Source organism: Balaenoptera musculus, chromosome 12 (assembly GCF_009873245.2).
Source record: "Balaenoptera musculus isolate JJ_BM4_2016_0621 chromosome 12, mBalMus1.pri.v3, whole genome shotgun sequence".
In the NCBI taxonomy this organism is placed as follows: Eukaryota; Metazoa; Chordata; class Mammalia; order Artiodactyla; family Balaenopteridae; genus Balaenoptera; species Balaenoptera musculus.
Window position 1 is genome coordinate 44,631,789 of NC_045796.1, and position 20,829 is coordinate 44,652,617.

At 37.9% G+C, this 20,829-nt stretch overlaps 1 protein-coding gene across 1 annotated transcript; it reads left to right on the plus strand.

Moving 5' to 3' along the window:
- Positions 1-604: 604 nt before the first annotated feature.
- GPRC6A (G protein-coupled receptor class C group 6 member A) lies at positions 605-19,729 on the plus strand. The gene is given in 10 exon segments (XM_036871210.1): positions 605-798; positions 3,220-3,286; positions 3,289-3,373; positions 3,376-3,521; positions 5,913-6,216; positions 6,219-6,490; positions 6,493-6,750; positions 13,211-13,420; positions 17,341-17,464; positions 19,635-19,729. Coding segments are annotated over 10 exon segments (1,755 nt in total).
- Positions 19,730-20,829: the final 1,100 nt, after the last annotated feature.

Here is a 20,829-nt window from a genome sequence, read left to right on the forward strand (position 1 = left end):
CTAGGCGCGCGGGCTTCAGTAGTTGTGGCACGCGGGCTCAGTAGTTGTGGCTCGCGGGCTCTAGAGCGCAGGCTCAGTAGTTGTGGCGCACGGGCTTAGTTGCTCCACGGCATGTGGGATCTTCCCAGACCAGGGCTCGAACCTGTGTCCCCTGCCTTGGCAGGTGGGTTCTTCACCACTGTGCCACCAGGGCAGTCCCAAAACTGTCCATTTCTGAAATGGGAAAACTTTCCCAAACGGCTCCCTCTTGAAGATTCTATATCTTACTTCAAAAGAAATGCCAGCATGACTCAAAGCCCTTGACATGTCAGTTGAGTAAAAGATGCTATCACAGTGAGGAGCTGTGTTTCTAAGTCTACCAGCTTTACCTGGCATTACTGCCATCACTCATCAACAACGGAGTGTGAGAAAGTCTGCTATGTTCTTACTGGTGAAGAACTGTTTTGACTGTCATCAAGTATGTGAACACTGAGTGTTTCTGGCCCTTGACACTATCCAATACTTTATATGGTGTTTACAGGTGAAATCAGAATGATGTTGCTGGCACTCTGTGAGCTCAATGATTCCTCAGAACTCGCAAGAAGTGAGCAAATGAGATAGAAACATGGCACTACTGATAGTACTGATTACCTGTTTTGTGATTATTTTTGCTACTTCCCAGCCTTGCCAGACCCCTGATGACTTTGTGGCTGCCACTTCTCCAGGGCATATCATGATTGGATGTTTGTTTGCCATTCATGAAAAAATGCTGTCCTCAGAAGACTACCCCAGATGGCCAGAAATCCAGAAGTGTGTCGGGTGAGTAAAGCTTCAGAGAACACATTTAGATTTCAAGATTATACAGTGAGACTAGGGCATGTAAATGTTTACTTGTATTAACATCTAAATTATTTTAACAAAATTTAAACTCATATATTTTTACGTTGCATAAAGTTAAGTCTTGCTATTCTTCCTTACAAGAAAGCTATATTAGCACTATATGTATAATCAACCTCCAAGTACAGAGGCAATGAATGCTTCCCATTAATATATTTATTCGATTTTGCCTAAAAAGAGTAACCCCTGACGTCACACGAGAAAACCAATAAGACGCAGTAGCCTGTCCACTACAAGCATACATAGCACAACTATATTTTTATCACCCACAAATGTGGGTTGTTTCAAACATGGATGTTTATTTAATTCTTTGTTTAAAATAGACTGCACTTAAAATTTTTCTCCATACTAACATTTTTGTCAACACTGTATTTATTTCATTCTTGAAATCACCTAATTCTTTCATAATGAATTAAGAACCCTACTTCAACTCAGAGTGTTCCTTCTTCCTTCATGAACACTTTATATTGTGAAAGCTTGACTACAGAAAAGACATTTGTCATGGTGTATTATAGAAAAATAAAGCTGGATGGAGGATACTACAGATGGTTTTCTTTAAGGAGAACAGGCTATTTGAATTCTAATTTCAGTTTGGGGACAAAGTAATTTTGTAGATTTAGGCAAATCATTTAAACTCTCTGAGTTTCAGCTTCTGACTTTTCTCTTCTGTAAAATAAGGGCCTGGATAACTTTTAAAGACAGGCAGCATCAGCTTCTGTTTTATAGCAATGTGATCCCAGTGCTTCCTTCTAACTCTCAAATCCTGATTTCTATCTTGATACTTCTGTATGTAAATTTAATCTCCGCTTTTCTCCTCCTTTTTTTTTCTTTTTTTAATCAAAAAGTGTTTAGCATGCCCTCTATGAATGCTTTCAGGTAAAATGTGATCCCACATCACTCTAAGATTCCTTCCTGGCATTAAGTTGGGTATTTTGAGCTACTGTCATCTTAATCATTGATTATCAGGAATACCAGTGAACACCCCGAAATAGTTAATGAGGATTTTTCAGAGCACTAAATAGGCACTGCAGATTTAAGGCCCACAATCATAGGCCAACAAATAAGGATGGAAAATGATAAAAAAAAAATCATTTGGTCTAATAAGCAAATTTATTCTGGACAAAAAAAGTCACTGAACATCATTTTGCTGTATTGTCACTCCTTGAGAGAAACAGTATTCATTCAACATGGAACAACTATTTATTAAATGCCTACATTACCTAGGTCGCATTCTAGGCATGGGAGATACTGAGGTAAACACCAAAGAGGTTCAGACTCTCATGGAGCTAACATGTGGGGGACTCTGAAAATATTACACATTTTATTTGCCAGACAATTCATTACTTCAACCTTTCTTCTTTGTTTCTTTCTTTAAATTAAACACTTAATGTTCATTGCCAAACTTCACATTTAGATAGTCTGTAATGACAAACAGCATTATCCAAATATTATTTAATTTATCATAACTAAATGAATTAAAAGAAACTTGAAAATATCGAAACCCTGAACAACAATATCCCCTTATATTCATTCAAAAAATATTTATTGAATTCTTACTCTGTATTAGGCACTGTTTGTAACCTTTTGTATACAGTGGTGGGTGAAATAAACTTAACAGTAAATCAGTAATTAAACAACTCAATGCTCTGGAATAATCACAAGTCCAGAAGCCAACTGGAAAAACCCACTAAAAGGGGAAATATCTATGTCTCGGAACTGAAATAGTGCATGTTATCTCGGAGAAAGCTATCGTGCGTTTACCCAGAGCCTGTTTTATAAGTCATTCTTAAGAGTCTTATTCTTCTGGTTTCCAACAACAATAGATTAGCATCACAAAAGTAAAAAATGGGAGAGTCTATAAAAGCAGATTCTTGGACAGCAATAAAATGCTGACATCTAACTATGAAAACATCTTCATACTGTAGAATACTAAACTGAATATTCAAAATGATCCTGAAATTAACCAAGAAAAGGTTAAATCCTCTTCTGTAGACTCCATTTGAGAAACTATGGGTTCCTATATACTCTTTTTTTTTAAATTTTTTTAATTTTTTGGCCGCGCAGCATGTGCGATCTTAGTTCCCCAAACAGGGATCGAACCCGCGCCCCCTGCATTGGAAGCACGGAGTCTTAACCACTGGACTGCCAGGGAAGTCCCCTTATATACTCTTGAGAAAGGTTTCCATCAAAAACTATTTTTAAATAAATAAAGTTTAGATCCTTCAAGAGATAAGCGTCACTGATTCAGAAATTATTATACAGCAGAAATGAGAGTAAAATAGGATATCATCATGTCTGTAGAAGAGTTATGTTCTAATTTCAAAAAAACTTGTTTCTCAACAGCTTTGAAATATCAAATTTTCTTCAAATTCTTGCCACGATACACAGCATTGAGATGATCAATAATTCAACACACTATTATCTGGAGTCAAACTAGGGTATGAAATCTATGACACTTGCATAGATGTCACAGAGGCAATGGCAGCTGCTCTGAGGTTTCTAAGTTCAACTGCTCCAGAGAAATCGTGGAGTTTAAGTGTGACTATTCCAGATACATGCCAAGGGGTAAGGCTGTCATAGGTGCTGGCTACTCAGATATAACCATGGCTGTCTCCCGGATGTTGAATTTACAGCTCATGCCACAGGTGGGTTTTGTTCTACCTCCATACACTGGGTTTGATCATATTCTTTATCATGAAAGGATCAGGGTAATCTGGGAAGCCAGTGGGGGAGATGCTTTTACTTTAACCTTTCTTTCTCTTCAGTAAAAAAAAAGGATGTGCCCCATTATGGATAGCATAGTGATCAAAGCACTAAGGGAGTAGTCATCCTCAATCTGTCAGGTCTAGTTTCTGACAGTTTTCAGTGTTATTTGGATAAGACAGAAACTTCTGAGCACCTCAACTGCCTTGTTTCTAAAATAACATCAGTCAGGTACCATGAAGAAAACTGCAGGGGAAGTGAGGGGTAAAGGGGCGTGGAAGTCAAAGAAGACTCTCAAGGAGGTGACGTTCAGTCTGAAACTTGAATGAAAAGGGACAGTCAAGAGAAGATGGGGAGAAGAGGAGAGTACCTAGGCTGAGAAAGCAGTAAGTACAAAGTTGAAATGTCCAAAGAATAACAAAAGGTCAATATGGTTAGGTCAGTTTGAGCAGAAAGGAGCAGAGTAAGAGATGCATTTGTAGAGATGGGTAAGGGTGGGGTCACATAGCATCTTGTAAGCTGTGGTATGGTTTGCACTTTGTTCTGAGTATGATGGAAAGACTTTGAGCAGAGACTGTGAACTACTGAGCTTCCTATAATGCAAACCATTAACCAGGAAGTAAGCAAAATGGTCTTTGAAAGACCAAAGCATATATTAGACAGCCCTGCACTAAGTTCTTGCACATTACTCAGAGTCAAGTAAGCTCTCTTGGCTTTGATTTTGAACCAATTAACCTTCATATCACATCACTCTGTAACTCACTAGGTCATTACTTTCTAAGATCAAGGAAGATTAGAAGCAAAAGGTTAGAAAAGGCTTATAGTCAGATTATCAAGAAATGACCATCTGATAGAAGTGAACAGATAGAAATATATACATGTATAATATAAGTACATAAGAATTCAAAATATGTAACTTTCTGGAGCTAGACTAAATAAGTGCATATACCCATACAAAACTCTTAGAGTTCCATTATATTATAGCCTAGAGAAGTTGATAATGAAAAGTTTAAGTCCAAAACAAAACAAAACAAAAAAACTATTCCCCCAAATATCTCAGAGATAAGGCTTTGGTCCAAAATTTCTAGACTATGTATAATGTTAGTTAAGTGACAAGTAAGAAAAGTAGACTATTTTTAACAATGGTTGTTTAATGTGAAAATGTAATTTCCATGATAGATCACACAATAGGAGAGGGGACTCTCCGTGGTAACACGGATTTTACAGAAGCCCAGGTGGCACAGTGAAGGTGAGCATAGTAATGTCAGGTACTGGGAAGGGAATTAAGGTTTAGTGAATGTCCACTGTGTGCCACTATCTATTTAAAATTTCTCCTTCAATCTTCACAAGAATCCTGTTGTTTCACAGGGAAAGAAATGTTAACTAACTTTGCCAAATTTATTGGAATCAGGATTCTAAGTTTGTTTGATTCCAAAGCCTATTGTCTTTCCCCCATACTATGTAGCTGCTGTAAATAGTAAAAAAAAAAATCACTGAGGAAGTGGCACAGTGCAATTGCAGCTGTGGAAGGTAATAACTCTCCCTCGAATAAAATCACCAAAGCTGTAAATTAGGCAAAACTTTGCACACATTAGGGAGGTCTCCTAAAATGCTGCTGCTCTTTTGAGTAGATTAGGAGTCCGAAAACTGTTGAATGTATAGCCTGTGGGTCAAATGTGGCTTTCAAGCTCTTGAGATGTCAAGCTAGGAATGATTTTTACACTTTTTAAAGGTTGTAACAAAAAATACAAAAATAATATATGACAGAGACCACACATGACCAACAAAGCTTAAAATATTTTACATCTGGTCCTTTACAGAAGCAAGTTTACTGACCCCTGGACAGATGATTATTTGTCTGGATGATTTATTTTACCTAGAATAAAAATCATCAAAGTTGTCATTTATACAAACTTTGAACAAACTAGGTGTCCGAAAATTCGTTTTGCTTATTTGACTGACTGCATTTTCCCATATTTATCTCTAAGTATTTAAATAATATCCACTATTGGCCCTAGCCTGAGATATAAGATAGATATAAATGGATATAGGAGTGTAGATGGAGATTTAAAATAGAGCCTAAACCCTTGAAGGGCTTATACTATACACGGTACCAAATGATTGAAAAGCAATGACTCTCAACAGTCACCGGGTACTAAATATCATGATTTAAGCTATTTATAAAGTAGTTCATTGAAGGGGAAGGATGGAAAGGATCAAAGAATTTAGAAAATGTTATGGAAACTCACAGAAATCAAAGAGAAGAATATCTACTATGAATAGCCACCTGCAGCTCATCAACACCATAACTAAAAGATTCTGTCCATTTCCAGGTGAGTTATGAATCAAATGCAGAAACCTTAAGTGACAAAATTCGCTTTCCTTCATTTTTACAGACTGTGCCCAGTGACTTCTACCAAACTAAAGCAATGGCCCACCTGATTCAGAAATCTGGATGGAACTGGATTGGTATCCTGACCACAGATGATGACTATGGACGACTGGCTCTCAACACTTTTGCAATTCAGACCTCAACAAATAATGTGTGCATAGCCTTCAGAGAAGTTCTCCCAGCCTTCCTCTCAGATAATACCATTGAAGTCAGGATCAGTCAGACACTTGAGAGAATCATAGCAGAAGCCAGGTTAATGTCATTGTGGTATTTCTGAGTCAGTTCCATGTTTTCAATCTCTTCAGTAAAGCCATTGAAAGGAATATAAATAAGATCTGGATTGCTAGCGATAACTGGTCAATGGCCACCAAGATCACCACCATTCCTAATGTTAAAAAGATTGGCAAAGTTGTGGGGTTTACCTTTACAAGAAGGAATATGTCCTCTTTCCATTCCTTTCTTCAAAATCTGCATATGTTTCCCAGTGATAATAACAAGCCCTTAAATGAATATGCCATGCTCAAGGCTCTGCCTGTGCATATACTAAGGACAGTGATCTGAGTCAATGCATTTCCAACTATTCTCAGGGGACTTTGGCCTACAAGGCTAACGAGGATATAGAAAGGAACTTCTCGCTGAGAAATGACTTCCTGTGGGATTACACTGAGCCGGGACTTGTTCACAGTATTCAGCTAGCAGTGTTTGCCCTTGGTTATGCCATTCGGGATCTGTGCCAAGCTCCAGACAGTCAGAACCCCAATGCCTTTCAACCATGGGAGGTACTAACTCACATATCCGAGAAAATTCCCCTACCATCATTTCTCTCCTTTCTTTAATCTGCAATATTTATATAAACTGCTCTTCACTGTATTCCTTTTATAAGTAGATACTTTCAGTGTTTGAATAACCTGTATTTCTATCACTAGTTCTTTGTTCTTAAGGATAATAGAGTTTTTATTTTACCTTCACCTCCTACTCTGACCCACCAAAGTTGTGTTCTTTTAATTTCCAAGAAGATTCTGTTGATAGTGCTATTTTCCTTTAGTTTATGTATTTGTATCTGATCTTGCAGTTTTTCAAAGCTTCAAATGATTATCTCTTTTGATGCTCTTAACAAACACAAGACCAGGCATGTTTAATGATTCCTTTTATTATTGCTAAATATTATGCATAAAGAAACTAAAGCTGAAAGTACCAGAAATATGACTCTAGTCTGGGTCTTCTGACTCCATACCCTTTGGTTTTCGTGGTGTCTCTGGTGGATACAGTCCTAACGCCTCCAGTTATGACTCTTACTTAGGGCAGTCTCCCTAGGACTCCAGTCTTCTTCAAATGAATGTTGTTAGGTCAGTCATAACAAGTCCTATGATATCTCAGGTTTAAATGAACCACTAATTGTGTAAAAGAAGTCTTTCCCTTTCTTCTCTTTGATTAGTTTGTAGAAACTCTAATTAAAGCATAATATGGCCCTATTTAGTGAAAATTTTCCATTGTGTTTTTAAAATGTTCATAAACAAGGCATTTAAAAGCAAACTGCTGCTTTATATGATAAATTTTACTCATTAGAAACAAATTTCTCACTAACGTATATTCAAAGCCAAACCTGTCTGTCTTAAGGCAGAATCATGTTCCAAAATAGATATTTATTTTACATTTGTTAGGGAAAAAAGGTAAAAGGGAATAAGATCCAATTCTTCTGATCACATAAGTGAATGTCCATGGCAGGCTGTTTCTACTTTTGTCATTCTTACTTTTAATACCCACAAACACAAGCTCCAAGGTCTGAAGTGATCAGCTTACATTTGGGTGAAGCATGTGATGGTCATAGGGTGTTTTAAGTAGCTCATTTTAAAACTAGTTTTCACCTTGTAAATGCAAGGCAGAAAAAAACCTAATGAAGAGGTAAGACTAGAGATTAGAATTTTGATTTTTAATTAAAACTTTCTTTAAAATATGTGTGTATACACACACACACACATATTTATATGTCTAGTGATTTTAAGATGCCTGTTTGAAAGCATACTCTTGGTAATGTAAAACTTTAATGAGGGATTGGTTAAAAAAAAACAACAACAAAACTCTAAGTTAAGTAGACCAACATAATGAAACCACTACATGAAATTTTAAGAATGAGAGGTTGAGAAAGAGTAATGGAGAGAAAATAGACAATCAGAGGCAGATGGGATAAACGGGAGGAGCTATAAAGAGACTCATAAAAGAAGAGAAGTACAAATAGCAATAGCTATTTATCCTCTGGAAAAGTATTTTAAGTCAGGAATAAGTCTCAAACATTCTGAGGAAAAATCTTGAGAAAGTATAATTGAAGCAGATCTTCTAAAATGTTTTATTTAAACACTAGGAGCCTGGGGTCATTCTTTATTCCCCCCCACCCGGGAGCATGGTAATCCAGAACAAACAGAAACAGACTGGAAAGGAGGAATAGGGGAGTACCTTGCTCCTTTGATCACGAGTGAGCCATGTCTATGCCAGAATTAATTGGACAAATAATGCAAACAATTGTCTTTTTAGGAAGAATTCTCCATAGACATTAAATTTAAAAGATCAGCAACATTTAGGGTCACTAATCAAAGATATATACCTAAAAATTATTTTGTCCCCTGGCAAAATTCACTAATATTTAAACAATACTTTCTGAATGATTTTAGATTCAAATAACTTTAAAGGAGTTAGTTTTTTCCAATATTTGAGGATAATCCTTACTTTGGCTCCACATTTGATGATGTCTGTGAGCAGTATTCAGGGATAGCACAGTCATACTTGTTTTACCTCAACAGATTTTTTTTATGTTCCTCAGATGTGTGTGAGAATACCACCTCCTTGTTGTGAATAGTGATTTTGGTTTTCTTTTTTGTTTTCCTCTACTGTGGATGATATACAAGGTAGTGAGTGATGTATTTGGGATGAGAGAATGTATAATAGTCAAACTACTATTTACACAATTATTTGGCAAATATTTGTTGGATGTCTCGATGTTACCAGCCATTGTGTTGAGTGCTGAAAATATTATGGAGAACAAGACAATTCTCTCCCTAAAGGAGTCATGTGTCTAGAGGAGTAAACAATCAAATGATTAAGGAGCTGATCACAGTGCAGAATAATGCATTACAATGTTTCATATAAATACAAGATGGTAGAGAAGCATATAATTGAGGCAACTAATCCAATATTAGCAATTCAGAGAACATTCTCCAAAGATCATGACATCTCTGGTGAATATGACAGATGGGTAGGAGTTAAGCAGGACAGAAATACTCCAGCAAAGTCACAGAGAGAGAAAGCATGGCATCTTCGGGGATCAGAAAGTAGTGCCATAGAGCTGGAGTCTTTTGTGGAAATTACAGGCAAATGAGAGTGGAGGGTTAGTGAAGCATCCATCATTAGGGCCTTATCAATCAGAGCATCTCAAACTTGATTACCTGGTAATATGATTATCATGCTGATGCTAATTCAGTAGTTCCAGTGTGGGGGACCTGAAAGTCTGCACTTCTAACAATCTCTCGGGTGATGCTGATATTGCTGGTACAAAGACCATCCTTTCAATAGAAAGTCTGCAAGCTATGTTTAAAGGTTTGGACTTGAGAGAGCAAAGGGGAGCCAGTTAAAGCTATTTTTAGACAGAAGAGTGATGTGACCTGCTTTCCATTGTAGAAATAGTATTCCTACTGCAATGTACATTGACTAGAGGAAGACAAGACTAGATAGAGAAAGACCAGTTTGGTAATCCAGGCATACAATAAGGTTGCCTTATACTTCAGGTATAAGTACTACAGGTACTAAGGGTGTGACAATGAGGATGGAGAGGCATATGCTTAAGAGGAAAGACGAAGAGTATTTGGAGATAGATTGGATGTAAAGAATGACAGAGAAAAGCAAAGATGTCTCAAATGATTCTAAATTTGGGCAACTGGTGCCATTTATTGAGATGGAAACACAGAGAAAAGTGAAGGTCTGGAAGCAAGAAGAAATATCAAGCATTCCATTTTGGACATGTTGAATTTGAAGAACTTATGAGACATTCAAGTGTAGTGGTCCAGAAGTCAGAGAGACATTAGGACAAAAAGGGAATGATTGTGGAGCAATGAGGAAAATAATAACTAATAATTTTTAAGTCCTACTATACTAAGCATTGACACACATCATCTCTAATCTTTAAATATTATGGTAGATCCACAGATTCTTGTTCATTACACTTCATCCTAAAGAACTGGCAAGAAGAAGTGTTACTGGTGACTGAGACTTGCAGCAGTTTAGAGATGGAGGGGACCTCAGCCATAAGGGTCTGGCCCATGGGCACCCATACAGTTAGCAGTGAAACTGTCCCAGCCTTAGTCATGTGCTTTTTTGCTACACCATGGAAAAGTTTACAAAAGAAAAAGACATAGGTTGGGTACCAGACAGAGATGCAAGGCTGCTTCCTCGCTAGTCTCTAATTCGTTCACATAGATACCTCTTTTCACAAGCACAGCTCACTTACGGAGACGTAGTAGACAGCAGAGAGGCTGGGGACATGGAAAACAACATCAACCACGGCAGTTTAATTGGAGTGGTCTCCTGACCACTTGAGTTCTCAGAAACAGGTCATTACCATACAGAGGTGAATTATATAATCATGGAGATGCAAATCCTACTCTCTAAATATTTTAGAGTCAACTTATCATGAGTTTCAGAGCCTTGATGAAAAATAAAAAAATAATGGATGGAAAAAGCCTTAAATAGCTTAATAACTATAAGCATTAATGTTCAAAATTACCTTAATCCAGAGCAAATGTTCGATAGAATATTTAACAAGTGATGAATGTACTGTTTTGTTTGCCTCCACCCTCTTTCCTGTAAGAACAAACATGGAATTGTGCTAGTTTATTTACATCATACAATGTTATCATTATTTACAGAACGTATATGTGTCAGAAATTTACCCTGTAAAACCTGATTAAATGCAGGAAAAAACTCGTGGAAATTACAGTTCAAACAAAAGAATGGAAGAGGATATGCTCCCTAAAGAACTAAGTTCCTGGGGGTTACGTGTGTATATTGCTTAAGGAAGGAACAGAAGAAAAGTCAATACACAGGTAGAGATGGGAACATTGAAGGTAGGGCTTTACTTGTTCTATTTTTGTTCCCTCCATATTTTTTGTTCCAGGCAATTCCTGGAATAAGATTTTGTTGGTTAATTCTACCACCTTAGATCTGACATCCTGCTTCTTTAAAGCAATACTAATTAATTTGAATTAATTAAAAGAATGAAGAAACCTGTGAGGACATATAATAAAATCAATATACATGCTTAGAGATTTTGTTAAAGTGATATTTGGTTATTGACATGACTACTGTAGCTAATATATTTACTTAAAATACAACTTGATTTTCTTATATTCTATTTGCGAAAGGGGAAAAAAAACTGCAGGAAAGAAACATTCATAAAAGATTAACTAAGGGACTTCCCTGGTGGTCCAGTAGTTAAGACTCCACGCTCCCAATGCAGGGGGCCTGGGTTCGATACCTGGTCAGGGAACTAGATCCCACACACAGCAACTAAGAGTCCACAAGCCGCAATGAAGATCCCGCACGCGGCAGCAAAGATCCCACATGCCACAATTAAGACCCGGCACAGCCAGACAAATAAATAAATAAATATTTTTAAAAAAAAGATTAACTAGGAAGAAATAGAATAAGAATAACTCTATTCAAATAGAATAATTTCAGCCTTGTTCCATAGATTTTGCACCCAACAAAAGCCACATAAGCATCACAGATATAGATGCACAGGCCCGTGGAGCCAGAAGTCAAATGTTTTCCTCCCTCCCAGTCCAGTATTCTTCTCCTGCAGCACAAGCTCAATATGGCTGCCTCATTTGTCAGTAAAACATTTTCTGTTCTAGCTATATTGCATACAAGTTCTCACTGAACAAACTGGGTAACAAGAAAAGTACTTTTTCATTATATTTCTTCTCAAGTTAAAAAGAATCATTTTCTGAACTAAATTGGAAATAGAATTTAGAGATCACTTTACTATACTCTCAATTACTGAAACAGACGTGAAAACCATTGGAGATGAGAAGATCCACACCTCCCACCAAACGAGTATGGACTTAGAAGGCAGACACTAGCAGTTACCTTAGGCTCACCAATTGAACTTCTCGGGTAGGGACGCCCCTCAGCACAAACCCCAAGAGCAGGGTGCTGTCATTACCGGACTGTTGCCCAGGTCTGTAGTTCTGTCCCCTCAGCCTTCATTTTGGGGCTGGTAAGCATGATAGCTATTGGCTTGGATTACCTACTCAGACTTGGCCAAAGGCCCAGGCTGATGGTGACTCTAGAAGGAAAGGACGAATTTCCTGCCTTCCATAACTCCAAATGGCACAGGGATGATTGCTTTGAGTCAGAAGGAAAAAAACAATGAGGAGAATTTAAATGAATATATTGTTAGGTGCAATGGAAAGATCTCATAATGAAAGTCAAGATGTGTATCCTCAGATAAGGTCCTTCACCCCTTGGCTGGGGTCCTCCTCTGAGAAAAGAGGAAGATGATCCCTGCTCAGCTTGCTTCACTGAGTTGTTATGGAGTAAAAGGGCATCACAGATTTGAGTATTAGCATGTAATGTATGAATGTCAAGTGACTTTATTAGTTGATAGACGCAAAGTATTTTTATTTACTTGCACAACATCCCTATTAGCTAATAACAGGTACTTAAAGGTATTAAGCTAATCTCTATTAACCCTTAATCTGTGCCAGATACTGGGCTAACGTGCTTACATCCATAATTACATTTAATTCTTACAATAACCATATTAAGTAGGTTTCATTTACCTCAACTGTGGCCTAGAAAGAAATTGTAACTGCCAAGATCACACCACTAATGAAATATGGAACCAGAATTAGAGCCCAGGCATCTGCCCCAGAGGACCCATTAATTCTGCAAAGTGGAGAAAGTAAAGATGCTCAGATTTCAATTTTGTAGGCTAGAGAAGCTACCTCCATAAACATTAACTTGCTTTCTCAAATTCACAGAGCAAGACTTTGGCAGAAATTCTCAACACTTCTCAAATTGTTGCCTAGTAGTTAAGAACCTTCTCAACTAATTACCACACTCACTGATCCAGAATGTCCTTTTTCTAATTTTTAAGTGATATTCCTTGTAAGGCAGTGTTATGATTGGGATAATGGATACACTTACAATATTTCTATCAGTCTTTGTTTCTGTTTTTATTGTTCATAGTTACTTGATGTACTGAAAAATGTGACGTTCACAGATGGAGGGAGTTCATTTCATTTTGATGCCCATGGAGATATGAATACTGGATATGATGTTGTGCTCTGGAAGATCAACGTTCACATGACTATTGCCGAGATGGCACAATACGACCTGAAGAATGATGTCTTCATTGTCACAGACCAAGAAACAAAAAATGAGTTCAGGAATCTTAAGGTAATTTTGCTGTTGGCTGCTTTGTAGCATTCAAATCAATTGGTACTTCAACTGCAAAAGTCCTTGACCCCGCGAGGACCTCTAGCGGTCCTACTGCCTATTCTCTGTCCCCAACTTTCCTCCTTAAATTCCATGGTCAACTTGTATATCACTTCCTTGTACACACCCTCAATTTCCTTGCCCATCTCTCTCTTCATCTTATTCATTGGACGGAAGTATAATCCTGGTTATATTAAACTCTCTGCCTAATCAATATAGCCCCCATGTAGCTGAACTTGGCAAAAGCAAACAAGCAAAAAAGAAAAAGAAATAAACCCCACCTACCTTGCTGACTGTTTTCATTTAAAATTCATGATCTCTAACCTCCAGCGGGTCCTAAATGCTATTGGGCAATCAGACTATTACCCTAGCCCATTAATCTGTCCACCTTCCTAGATGGCTTTTTATACTTTCTTTTCTCTTCTTTGACTCCAACACATCTTCCCCATCCTCACTTTCAGTGGACCCTGCTTCCTAGTTGACTAACAAAACTGAGACAGTCAAAAGAGAACTCCAGTGTTCCGCTGCCACCACATCTGTGCCTGTATTCCTGCTTTCCATCTGGCACTGTGGATGGACTGTCTATGCTCCTAGCCAAGGCCTGCTCCTCCAGCTGACCTCTGAATCCCAACCCCTTTTACTTACTCAAGGACATTGCTCTGGCAATTCTCCACTCTCTTCTGCACCCTCAAGTATTTTCTGTGTTATTTAAATAGCGATACAAACATGCTGTTTTTCCTCCCATCTTAAGAAAAAACCAAAGAGCTCCATTGACACCCCAATTTTTCCTCCATATACTACCCATTCCTCTATTTCTCTTTATTGCAAAACTCCTCGGAAAAGTTGAATATATTCACTGGCCTCAATATCTCTCCTCCCATAATTCTTTTGAACTCTTTTCAGTCCATCAGAATTCTTTCTCTCTAGTTAATAAATACAAACATCATCTTACTTCACCTACTGGCTAATTATTCTCCCTTCTTTATTTGCTTCCACAACAGTACATTCCCTTGGTTTTCTTCCTGTCTCTGGCCACTACTTCATAGTCTCCTTTGCTGTTTCCTTACCATTCTTACTGCCCATAAGTATTGGTGGGCCCAGAGCTCAGAACCACTCCTCTTTTTGGTCTGCACTTTTCCTTAGTGATCTCATCCAGGCATTTAAATAATGTCACTATATAGAAGGCAGATGACTCCCAGATTTTTATCTTCTGAATTTCAACTCAAGTAAATATACAGTTGCCTGACTGACATCTCTACCTGGGTGTCTAGTAGTCATCTTCACAAATTATCTCCAAGACTGAGCTCCAAAAGCTACCCCACTGCAATAAATGGCAACTCCCTTCTCCTAGCTGCTCATGGAAAAATCTGGTGGGATCCTTGTCACTTCTCTTTCTGTCACATTTCATATCCATCCTAAGTTATACTTTCAAAATGAGTCCAGAATCTGACACTTTTGTCCTCTACTCTGTTGCTACCACCCCACTCCAAGCTAGGATCACCTCTCACCCAGATTCAGATAGTAGGTTTCTAACTGCTCCTTGCTTCCACTCTTACCCCCTTCAGTCTGTTCTTAAGACAGAAGCCAGAGTAATCCTGTAAAATATCATGCTTTGCTCAGAACCCTCCCTATACATCCTATTTCTCTCAGGGGAAAAGACATTGTCTTTAAACACCATACATTATCTGCCACCAGCACCTCCCTGACCTCATCTCCCACTACCTTCCCCTCACTCTCAGCCCTTCTTACAACCCCACGGGCTTTCTCAATCTTCCATACATGTCTTCCCTTCTCCTAGCTCAAGGCCTTTTACCTGCTGTTTCCTTTGCCTGTAATAATCTTCTCTGATGTCCACATGGTACACTTTCTCACTTCCTTTCTGTCTTTCCTAAAATGTCACCATCTCAGGGAGGCCTTTCCTGGTCACCTTATTTAAAATTGCATTGTCAACCTAATACTTCTTCTATACCCTCCTGTCTTTAGTTTTTCTCCTTAGCACTTATCACTATTTAGCATTCTGTACATTTTGCTTATTTTTATTTTGTTTATTGTCAATCTTGTCAACTAGAACAGAAGGCCTATGAGAGCATGGAATTTTGTATTTCATTCCTTACTGTGGCTCCAGTAATTGCAACAGTGCCTGGCATATAATAGGCCCTCAAAATGTATGTGTTCAATGAAAGAATGAACATAGAAATGCTTTAAGCCACTATCTTATTCTAATTTTCCCTGTCATAAATTTCAGTAAAGTAAGGTACTTTTTCCTTGAAACACAGAAACGTAGCCATCCTTCTGCGTTCTCAAACTTTCATCATTGTCTTCGTTATCATCACTATCACCCTCACAACTACATTGTGAATCCAGCACTCTGCTAAACACCGTAACTCACACTGGATTTTTTAAACCATGCTGTGACTCATTTTATTATTGAATACAGAGAGGATTCCCTATTATAATTTCTGCAAGAAGTGCTGTTTTTAACTGTTACCAAGACATCTCCAGACTTTGTAGGGGAGACACTCAACGTGGGGGAGATGATAGGATGACAGATAACTGAGTGGGGCTTTTAGGGACTAAACGGAAGGGACTGACAACCATGAAAAGAGGGACAAGGTTTCCTTTCTGATGGAAACACCCATACATAATCAAGGAGGTAGTAGAAACCAACAAGATCTGAGATCAGTTAGGTCAGACTTCAAGATTCACTTGTCAAGCTGCAGGCTAGTTGGGGTATCAGCATCTTGGTAAGTCATCAAAAACCACAGTCCAAAATATCAAATAATCTTAAATTTATTGATGCCCCCCAAACACCAATACTAGACTTTAGAATGCTTCGCTGTCTCTTACATGGGGAGAGAAAAGGAACTGTCCTGCTGGGAAGAAAGATTTCACTTTTCTCCTCCTAATGATGTCCAGCTTTATCTTGTAGTTAAATCCTTTTGTGTCTTCGGAGCACCCTCCCGGAGTGTGGATACTTCAGATTAAAAGTTTTCCCTGGGGAATCCACAAGGCAGATATCCTGCCTGCTGAAAACCCAGATAAGCAATAGCTGTGGTGAGAAAAAGAAAGCCAGCACTTGTGAACCCAGGGCTACTAATCTTGGCTACTTTTCTCTCTCGGTCAGATCATTTTCATGTCCCAAAGAAAAGACTAGTTAGCTAAGGACTTTGTGTTCCAGGCTAGGAATAGCTGTTAAGGGAATCTAGAGAAAGCCTCATTTACCCATTCTGCTTTGGCTTCCCAAGGGTAAAAGTGAGACAGTAATTTTTATCTCACGAGATGTGCTATGAGAAAGGGATTAGGAATGGAAAAAAAAAAAAAACACAGCTGAAATGGAAAGAGTTATTAGCTATATTGGAAACAGAGGGCTCCGTAAAAGTAGAATGCTACGTGTGATTCACATTGTGACATGCAGCATTGTAACCTGAATTCTCAGGATGATTTAAATATTATTTATATATCTAGGGTTATCTTTTTAACTAATACTTTAATGGTTTTAAATTCAAATTTTTCCATTGTTTTTTTTTTAAGATTAGACTGGGCATGCTCCTTAAAGAGCATGATTATCAACCTTTTTCTAAAGAATATAAAGTCCAATAATTCTGAGTCAAGGGACTTTTTGAAAGAGTTAATTCCCTTATTTGCTTACAAAAGTTATTAATGTGACAAAAACTGTGTTCTTCCTAAACCGTTTCACTATCTGAAATATTTTCTGTTTTTTAAACTTGTTGAAATTCCTCCAGATAACAAAACAATTCCACTACACTATGAAGAAAAAAAAGACCAAAATACTATTTTGTAAATAAATCTTTACATTAAGTCAAGGATAATTAAGATAAATCTTTTAAAAAACCTATTCGGGATTTCTTTTCACTTTGCAGCAAATTCAGCCTAAATGCTCCAAGGAATGCAGTCCTGGGCAAATGAAGAAAACAACAAAAAGTCAACATATCTGCTGCTATGAATGTGTGAACTGTCCTGAAAATCACTATAGTAACCAGACAGGTAATTAATTATACTCATTGCAACATGTACAGTGACACATCTGAACCATTTCTCTTAGGCTGATTTTCTTTTAACATGAATTCTGTTTGGTTTATTTTTTCATCTGAAAGGTAAAAAGTGCCATATGCTTCTGCTAGATTAAATTCCAGTGAGATTTCATTTTCTCTTGGAATATGCTCTATTTTAGCAGCAGACGCACAACCAATACCTAATAGAGATGTAAAAGAGACTTCACTTCCAAGGGAAGATGTCATCCCCTCCACTGGACTTCCTCTCCAGCACCTCCTAAAATAATGCGAGTTCTCTGTCTCTTTTTGTCCATATATCCCCCACACAGACGTGCCTGACTTGTAATTGGGGCACAATAACTATAAATAAATAAATGCTGAATTAACTAAACTGAGCATGATGAAAACCCAGAGGTGTGCATACCTTGGAGATCTCGTTATTCCTACCAAGAGGCAGCAGTGAAGCCTAAAAAGAAAGAACCTTCTGTGAGAGGAGGAGCTGAACTACTGATGGAGACGAGATGTTACTGATTGTTTGCCAAATCTGTTTTTAACAATTTGACAAGGTCAGAGGAAAATACACAAAGTAAAGAGCAAGAATGAGGTCGGCAGCCTTTGGCGCCCTGAAAGGAGCCATCAGTACTCTTCCTGGAGTTAAGCCTATTTTAAAAGCATTATATTCCCTGGTTTATTGTAGCATTCCTACTCAGCTTCTATAAAAGCTGAGAACTCCAGAGCCAGAATAGTTCCCAAATGCTTATTGGCTCCAAGGAGAGAAGTATCCCAATGTAAACATTCCAATATTCATGTTCTGTCACTGTCTCACAAAAATGCCAGGTATCTCTCCCTGAGATGGATTGTGCTGTGTAACGAAGTAATTGGGGAGGAAATCTTCCAGGTAACATGGTATCTAGCGACTGTCTGCCAAGTGGAATAAATAAAAACACCAAGAAAATATGCAGCATTTATGTCTCATAAAGGTGTACAAGAGTCTTTCAAGATACAATCTGGGTTGTCTTTGACAACCAGGGCAAGTTGCTTCCAAGAACAAGTGTAGAAGACTGAGCACGACTTTGAAGGAAAAGTGCTCAGTGATTTGAAAGGACATCATCTATTCTTCTCTGTGTGTCTCTAGCACACAGCTCTTGTACATAGACAGGGCCAATAATGAATGATAATGAATGAATGAAATGGCAGACACTAGCAGCAGTGGTTAAGGGGAGGACAGCGAAGAATGGATATTTGTAGGGAAATAGGGTTTGGAAAGAGGAGGAGGCTGGAAATGTGAAGAAGTTTATAAATAGAAACACAACCTGACTTCGAGATTAAAGAAGAAAACACAGGCCCTGTGGAGTGTAATCAGATGGATGCCCAAAGAGAGGCTTTTTGGAAGTAGGTGGGACCCCATCCATAGGGGATGGGAATGGGAAACCAAAAGCAACCATATTCCTAGAAATTCCACTCTGATATTAACTATTCTTCTTTAGTAACAGCTCTCTCAACTGCTCTTTCCTCTCTACTGTTAATACTATCATCATCATAATTTAGGCTCTTATGACTTTACCCTTCTGTTGTTGGAAGATTCCATACTAGTTACCTACCCCAAGATTCCCCTTCTAATACACAGAATACATCATCACAGATAATCGTTCTCAAGTTAGTTCCAATACTATCATTTTCCTATTCAGAAAAATTTAATAACCTCCTATTGCGTTCAGAATTAAATTAAATTCCCCACCTTGCTAAGCAAGAGCTTCCACAGTCCTACCTCAATATGGACTGAATGTTAAAACAACAACAAATTAAAAAAAGGAACAAAGATATTAATCCTAGTCAACTGCTTAGCCTAAATGTATTTATATACAATATGGTGATAATATCTCATAAAATTGTTAAGGGTATAAAATATTCTGATATACATGAAAGTCTTAAGAAAAGAGTATTCTGTTTGTGATTTCACTGACTCATTGTCCTGTTGATATGAAAACAGTTTCTCCTATTGACATGAGAGCAAAGCTGTGGGAGAGCTTCCAGATTCTTGAGTATAATCACACAAAACAGAAATCCCAGCACTGTCGTGCCAATAGAACAATAAAAGAAATATTGTTTCATAAGAGCTGTGAGTTTTACTACAGTTACAAAGCTTTCAACAATTATTCCAGGAGAAGAAAATGCTACTCCACCTATGAAATTAAGTTCTGAATCCTTTAAACCCATAGCTACCTCCTTGAACCACGTAAAACAAACAACTAAGTGAATGACTGTTGTCCTTTTCATTTTTCTGTTAACTTTTGAGGCTTTTGAATTCAACTGGGTATAAATGCAATGATTTTCTTCCTTTTTTTTGACATAAAGGGCTTCTTTTTTATTATAGAGGCAAATATAAATATTATGAAGAAATAAAAAAATAAGCAAATGAACACACAAAAAAGGACCCATATAGTCATCCCCTTACCCTGCTCACAGAGACATCCTAAAATCTTTAATTGCTAAAATGCAGGGGTGGGGAAATAATACACATTGTACCACTGCTTTTACTGGTAAGATGAAACCAAAAGCCTATCAGCACAGGTTGTGAGGTTCTCAAGAGCAAGGTCCAAGTGCAACTGTGCACTCTGGGTTTGGCACAAGGCCACCCTCAAAACTGGCATTCAATAAATGTTAAGTGAGCGATTTTAATGGTCTCACAAATTTTCCTTATATCTTGGTCAGCACAATAACTCAATGATTGTATTCCCGACTTTCCCCTCTGATACTAGATTCTCCACAACTCTTGAGCTGTCTTTAAACCAAACCTTCAGATAGGCCCTTACTGCCATTGTCAGCAAAATTAGACTTTCAGAAAGTTAGAGTAGAAAATAATTAATTGCATAATCCTCAAAAGTTGGGTTAAAATAAGATGGAGAATAAGCATGTGAACAATTAAACATGGAAGTGATGTGACACTTCCATTGTGACATTAAAAGGAAAGGCGTATGCACTCCCCTGACTGCTTTTCCCTTCTTGCTGGCTTCTATGCAGCAATGGAGCTGCCATCTCAGACCATGAGATGGAATCTGCAAGTTGAAGATGTCAGAGCAACAAGCCTGAGGAAGCCTTGGCCCACAGCACTCTGGAGCTGCTTTTTCCGCCCTGGATCACTTATGCTTAGAGAATATGTAAGAAAAACAAACAGCTTGATAAATTCATATATGGACTGCTTGTCTACTTTAATGAGTGGCCAAGCACAAAATCAATGTGAAGAGTTGGAAGATTCAACACAGCAGGTAGATGTATTCACATCAAGAACCCTTTGTAGGAAAATCTCAGGTAATTGAAATTTCTTACATTTCACAACTTCTGCTCCTACATAATTTT